This window comes from Aedes albopictus, chromosome 3 (assembly GCF_035046485.1).
Source record: "Aedes albopictus strain Foshan chromosome 3, AalbF5, whole genome shotgun sequence".
NCBI classification, from domain to species: domain Eukaryota; kingdom Metazoa; phylum Arthropoda; class Insecta; order Diptera; family Culicidae; genus Aedes; species Aedes albopictus.
In genome coordinates this window covers 285,657,274-285,664,727 of record NC_085138.1, presented here as the reverse complement: position 1 = coordinate 285,664,727, position 7,454 = coordinate 285,657,274, and the positions used below count along the sequence as shown (strand labels likewise).

The following is a 7,454-nucleotide window of genomic DNA, read 5'->3' as shown; positions in this document are numbered from 1 at the left end:
TTTTAGTTCCATAGGATTTCCAATGGAACGTGACGCTTATGCGTCCACTTTTACGAATGTTACAAATCGGCCTTGCATTTTTTCAACAATTTTCGGAACAAACTACCAATTTTTATTTCCCCATATGATAGTACCCCATGATACATGGTCATGGGCTGCAAAATCTCAATATTGCCAAAAATGCACATGGGACAATTATGCTTCCACCGGCAGTACATACACACATACACTGCCGGTGGAAGCATAATTGTCCCATGTGCATTTTTGGCAATATTGAGATTTTGCAGCCCATGACCATGTATCGTGGGGTACTATCATATGGGGAAATAAAAATAGGTAGTTTGTTCCGAAAATTGTTGAAAAAATGCATGGCCGATTTGTAACATTCTTAAAAGTGGACGCATAAGCGTCACGTTTCATTGGAAATCCTATGGAACTATAAAATCGCTCTAAAACAAAAAATAGTGCTCAAATTAAAAATTGGTTGATGTTAGAATACGATTCAGCACTTATACTTCATAGTTTTTTTTTTTTGGAAAGGTAGCGGCACGCCGACTGACGTAGAAACCTCTCCCATCAATGTGCGCACAAGCGTCTCGCGTTTGCGCGGACAACGACAGTTCACTAGGCCTTTGGATAGGATAGAGAACGTAATCCTTCAGAAGCAGTTCACCAGCCGTGCACGGAAAATGTCGTCCAGTAAGACACTGTTGCGTACTGACTCTGACTCAGAAGGTTACGGTAGAAGGTGTGAAAGTTTCGGTTTTGTCATATGGTCGATTTTGTATTTGTCATGTCAAGGTTTAAAGAATGTTATTGTTCATATTTATGCTGTGCCCTATAATTCAGTAATCTTTGGGATGCCTATGATCTGTTAGATAGTTGATGTGTTTGTTATGTCCATTTTTGTTGATCCTCATTTTAATATTGTTTTTATTATCTTTGAAAGTTGTCTTTCGTAAACACCCCTTGCACTATCAGCATCGGTCTAAATAAGTCCATATTAAAGAAAACCTTTCATACACTCAGTCGAAAAATGTATAAAAATATCTAATTCGTCATAGTCTACGTTAGTCAAAGTCGAAGTAGTCAGTTTTTGTCGATTTCGTCTTGATCACACGTTAGCTTCGAATCTATAAGCAAGCACTGTTAAATGCTGCACTTCCCACTATTAGTTTATTAGTTATTTTAAATCGATATTGAAAACTATAGAGAAAATTGAATCGCGAAAGCACATTAAATGTTGAGAACTATGTATTAGCAAATTGAATACGCGAGATAGTACTAATTATTTCATATTTGAATTAAATTTGTATTTGTATAGTGTATTAGTATTTGTTAAAATTAACCGAATAATGGGAAGCCCAGGAAACAGTTCAAAGTCTGCTGACTCAAAAAAAAATCCCGAGACTTGTCACAAAACACAAAAATTTGCATTATGATTCACAACGACTCTCGAAACCTTCTCAGACTCAATCGACCGGAACTGTTTTCTGGGTATAGAAACTACTAGGCCCCAGCAGGTCCCTCCTGTTTATCGAGCATTTCTGATAAATCAGCCATACTCCATCTGTAGCAGCCGGTTCGCAATGAACCGTTGGAGGCGCATTAAAGTGTTAAAGGTGATATTTTCATTACAAGAATTACAATAAACAACCTTCACTTTAATACCGTCGAACCCTGTGATCTTGGCCAGGGATTCAGCACTTATACTTCATAGTTGAGACAATTTACTTTTTTCGAACTTTGGACGCGATTTTCTCGATTGTCTGTTTTTGCACATGGGACATTTATGCGTCCACCGGCAGTACAGACATCATCTCAATTCGTCGAACTGAGTTGATTGGTATATGTGACTTGACGCTCCGACAAGGTTGCGACCATTCATTTGCAAAGATTTACATTCATTTGCTATTATCTCAGTTCCAAAGCATGCTATCGAAAAACAATGTATGGATGAACTTAACCTTGTAGTTTTATCTGAAAGTTTGCCGAATAACATTGGGGTCGCACACGCATACCAAAGCCGTGAGCGAGCTGTGAAGGCAACTTTCCACAGCGTGAATGTAATTTACATTCACCGCGTGGAGAGTTGCCTTCACACCTCGCTCACGACTTTGGTATACGTTTGCGACCCCAATGTTATTCGGCAAACTTTCAGATAAAACTACAAGGTTAAATTCATCCATACATTGTTTTTCGATAGCATGCTTCTGAACTGAGATAATAGCAAATGAATGTAAATCTTTGCAAATGAATGGTCGCAACCTTGCGCTCCGAGCCTTCTATCGAAAATTCGTTTTTTTTGAGTGAATATATAGCCTTTCAGTACACTTTCAGTACACTTTGAATTTCTAAAGGAAAAACCTTGAGGAATTTTTGAAGGAACCTTCGAAACTTGGAATCTTTTGATGAAACGTTTGGAGGAATCCCTTGAGAAATCCCTGGAGCCTTGAGACATTTTTAAAATAATTTGCGGAGAAATCTCAAAGAAAATCTCCTGGAAAACAATCTGACAAAATTTCTAGAGGAATTTCTTCAGAAATGTTTGATAATGTACATGAAGAATACAAGCATGAACTAATGTAGTGAGCCTTGAAGGAATCCTATAGAAACACTTTAAGGGCAAACACTTTGGAATTCCATCCAAGGTTCAACATTGTATCAGAATCTCAAGCGCATAAATCTCAAGAAGTATGTTACATAAGTTAAGAGCTTTATGAGCTTCGTGCGGTCATCACCAAATTATATACCATCAATTAATATTCAACATAACATCACATTTATTGTAATACGCTACGTTTTTCACAATTTACTTACCTTTCATTTCGTTGAGTAACCTTTGCGTTCGTGCCAAACTAAACCCATTCATCCCCACTTTGTCCTTGACTTCGACGAGCGTCTTTTCTGCAATAACCTTCGCCCTTTCGCAACCATCCTCGATAATCCCCGCCAGATACTCCGGATCGGCCATATACCGCTCGATGTTCTCTCTGATCGGATTCAAATGCGCCACCAAGGCATCGGCCACGTGCTGCTTGTACTGGCCGGTGTTTAGCCCTCTGGTTGCATCACAAATCTGCTGTGGCGTACATCCGCTGACCAGCGAGTGGATCGTTATCAGGTTGGCCACACCGGGTCGGGTCTCCGGTTCAAATGTCACCTCGGACGTGAAATCGGTAACGGATTTTTTGATTTTCTCCGTGATTGCTTTCGGCGCGTCAGTCAGCATGATGCACGCTTTGGGGTCAGGGTCAGATTTGGACATTTTTTTCGTTGGATCTCGCAGAGATTTCACTCGGCAACTGGTGTCGTCTGAAGCGGGAAGTAGGTAAACATATTTATAACTGCAGGTTTATAATTAGTATCATTAATCTTACCGGAAATTATGGGATTGCAGGAAGGGAACGTCACCCCGAACCGATTGTTGAACGCCCTGGCCAACGACTGTGCCATCTGCAAATGCTGGATCTGATCTTCCCCAACCGGAACGTGTGTTGCTTTGTACAACATTATATCCGCCGCTTGCAGCACCGGATAGATGTACAATCCCAGTGGGACCTCCTTTAGCTTGCCGGACTTTTCCTTGTACTGTGGCAGGTGCGTCAGCCTGGCCATCGTGGTCATGCAGCCCAAAATCCACGAGAGCTCCGCGTGCTGAGGAACGCCCGACTGGAGGAAAAGCGTCGCTTTGGAAGGGTCAATCCCACAGGCCAGCAGGGTGGCGGCCATCTGGAGACTGTTTTGCCGGAGCACTTGCGGATCCTGCGGCAGAGTGATTGAATGTAGGTCCACTATGCAGTAGGTTACATCTTCGCCGGCATCCTGCAGATCGACCCAGCGCTTGATGGCCCCGAGGTAGTTGCCTATGTGGAGTGCACCGGTCGGTTGAACACCGGAGAAAATCTTTCGCGGCCACGACGGTGGGGACTGTTGGGAAACGGAAATGTTATTTACCGCATACCGGTAGAGTAATAGATAGGACTTACCTCTGCCTGGCTGGAGGCATGCCGTTTAGTCAGATGTAGTATTTTTGGAGCACAACATAACGATCTTCGATACATTTTTTGTAAATTTCTAGATTTTAATTCTTCAATCGAGGATTGCCAGTAGAAAATTTCGCACGTTCAATCTCGGCCGGCTCCCAAATATTTACGATCGTTTTGCTTGACGTTTACTGTCGCTCACTGATTGTATCATCATCAGTTTCAACCATCGAGGGGTCCCGCAATGAGAAAGCCAAAACATGCACGTGTAAAACTGAAACGACTCATTTCCATGGCGCACTAAAATGAGTAACATTGCGAGATTTTTAATTCACACGTTCGAATTTTATAATGTTGCAAAATTCTGTTGATTTTTAAATTCAACATCAAGCTCAATCAACATAGCGTGATGCGTCAGATATAGGGGTTCATTCAAATATTACGTAACGCAAAATATGACAATTTTAGACTCCCTCCCTCCTCCACGTAACAACTTTTGTATGGAAGATTTTTAAATTTTGTATGAAGCGTAACACCAGCGGCGTCACAATTTTTTCCGCAGTCAAGTTCGCAGATTGTGAACAATCCTCGGTACTCACTTTACGTAATTTATGTTTAGTCCCTTAATACTGTCAGAGCTGTCAGATCAGTGTAACACGCTAAATAAAATTTACACAAAAGGCAATTTACACGGAAAAAAATACACAGTTATGAATATTTATTGGGTACCGGACTGGTCACCGAAAATTTGATCGTTTTCTTTGGTACATCGAGGTCTTGAAATTAGTCTATGGTTTTACTTTCATGATTTGAATTTGAATATCAAAATCGTGATGCTTAAACTAAGCTCACGTGAAATAAGGGCATTTCACATAGTAATTGTTGCTTGGGGAACTACATGGGAAGTTTAACATGAAATCCATGTGCAGCATAATACGACATTTATGTTTTTAGTAGTTGACTTTCATTTGATTGAAAAGGTATATTTATAAGAATTACATTCAGGATGCATGCGTATGTCATACAGATACCGGGTGAGGTACACATGAGAATCGTGCACTCAGCGAAATAACCTTAAGATTTCCATAAGGCCCAACTTATGAAACGGCCTTTAAATAATTCATAATGATTCGGATGAATTTCATAAGGTCACTCTATGGTGTAAAATCATTTCAGCTTGGCTTTTATTCATGTTTAGCAACATAGAATTCTCAAGCGTCGGTAGCCGTGTGGATAAAACACGGGCTCGGTGATCCCGACGTCCATGGATCGAATCCAGTCTGCATCATTTTAAGATTTTTTTGTTCTTTTCATAAGTCTATCTTATGAAATTTGTCATAGCAAGCACGATCAATTTTCATAAGGTATTCTTATGTCATCCATAAGAATTAGTTATAGCAAATTTTCATAAGGTATTTCGATGAATTTCGCTAGTTTTTTTCGCTGAGTGTAGGTTTTGTTTCTTACCTAGTGCGTGCTATATCCCTGGTGATAAAGCACGAAAAAACTGATGAAAAGCTGATGAAAAGTATTTTTATAAAAAACTATTTTAGTGAAATGGTCGTCAACATTGACCATGAATTTACTCAGATCAGTGAAAAAGTTAGATACGTCGATTTGAAAAATTATTATTGAACTAGCTGTCCCGGCAAACGTTGTCTTGCCCAGCTGTGGTGGTTTGACAACTGTTGAGCTCATAACGTCACCGCACTCTAGATTGATTTCATTTCGATCGTGTTAATTTCCTTCCCAGCTCATGAAAAATCAAAATTTTTCAATTTTGTTACTTTTCTAGATGATTTTCGAAACTTTTTGTACAAACACAGCCACCACTAATACGAACCGAACCGTGCAAGAGTCATCCTGATCGGTTCAGCCGTTCTTGAGTTTTGTTGCCTCAAAGGGACTTCAAACTCATTTTTATATATATAGATATAGATTGTGTTGAACTGAATATTAATTTTAGGGAAGATTCAAATATTACGTCCATCGTTTTTCGGGATTTCTAGACCCCCCCTCCCCCCTCCGTCACGCACTTTTCCTATAGGGAAGATTCAAATATTACGTCCATCGTTTTTCGGGATTTCTAGACCCCCCCTCCCCCCTCCGTCACGCACTTTTCATATACCCAATACACGTACTGTCACACTCTTCTAGACCCCCCCCCCCCCCCTCCCCCAAATCATGGACGTAATTTTTGAACGTTCCCATACCCAATACACGTACTGTCACACTCTTCTAGACCCCCCCCCCTCCCCCAAATCATGGACGTAATTTTTCAATTCAATTTTTTTTTTTCAATTCAACATTTATTTCTATCTTAACAAATACAATTAGTGATTTACATTCAACAATTGAGATATGGAACTCCTTACAGCAATGACATAGAACAAAAACTTATTCAAAGACAACTAATCAACAACTAACAAAAATTCGACGAAAAAGGAAAAATTTGGAAAAAAAAACCTTTAAATTAGCTTAGGAAAAATTGATAGAAAGAAAAGCTTAAATCTAATATCACATGTCTAAACGGCCAGCTCTTGTAGAAGAGGGTTAACAGATGAGGCGCAGCTCTGCAGGAATTTAGGAATAAGTCTCCGGAACCAGTTGTCGATTTTCTCCACTCCAGCAAGCCGATGTACTTCTTCAGTCGGGTGGAAAGGACTCAGGTCCAGCATCATTTTCAGCAAACGATTTTGTTTGACTTGGATTTTATTCCGGTGCGATTGTGCACAATCGTACCAGACAGGAAATCCATACGCAACCGTAGGCCGAAAAACGGTTTTGTACAGAAGGACCTTCAGGTTGCGATCCAGTCGAGATCGCCTTTTGACGAGCGGATACAGCATTTTAGTGAGTTTGTCACATTTCTGGAGACAATTGGCCACGTGGCAGCCAAATTTTAGCTTGGGGTCCAGCGTCATGCCGAGATAGCCAACATTTTGGGACCACGGAATATCCACACCACCGCAGGAGACTTGGCTTTGAGGTAAATGTCGAGGGCTCCGACGTCGGGTAAAGAAAATAGCTTGTGATTTGGCAGGATTGACTTTAACCTTCCATTTTCTCTGGTACTCTTGGATAGAGTTCTGCGCTTCCTGGAGAGTGTCGACAACAACTGCTGGATCGTGATGAGAGACCAAAAATCCGGTGTCGTCGGCGAAAAAATAGTACTCGACTCCGTTGATTTTAACTATGTCGGCAGAGAAAATGTTGTATAGTGTAGGGCTCAGCACAGACCCTTGAGGGACTCCAAATGGAACAGGTTTTCGATCGGAAGTACTGCCGTTAACGGAGACTTGGAACGTACGGTCCTTCAGAAAACTGCGGATCATTTTGAGGATCAGCATAGAGAAATTGCCAAGAAGCATTTTGTGCAAGATTGCTCCGTGCCAGACCGAATCGTACGCTTTTTCGACGTCGAGAAGTATCAGCCCTGATGACTTCCCTTGTTGAAAATTCCGTCTC

At 40.9% G+C, this 7,454-nt stretch overlaps 1 protein-coding gene across 1 annotated transcript; it reads right to left on the bottom strand.

The window, feature by feature from the left end:
• Positions 1–2,759: 2,759 nt before the first annotated feature.
• On the bottom strand, positions 2,760–4,182 carry LOC109417077 (tryptophan--tRNA ligase, mitochondrial). The gene is made up of 3 exons (XM_019691202.3): positions 3,990–4,182; positions 3,381–3,930; positions 2,760–3,315 (listed from the first exon to the last, which is right to left on the bottom strand). Exons 1-3 carry the CDS (start codon positions 4,062–4,064, stop codon positions 2,813–2,815), a joined length of 1,128 nt encoding a protein of 375 aa, XP_019546747.2. The 5' UTR covers positions 4,065–4,182; the 3' UTR covers positions 2,760–2,812.
• Between the last annotated feature and the right edge of the window lie 3,272 nt (positions 4,183–7,454).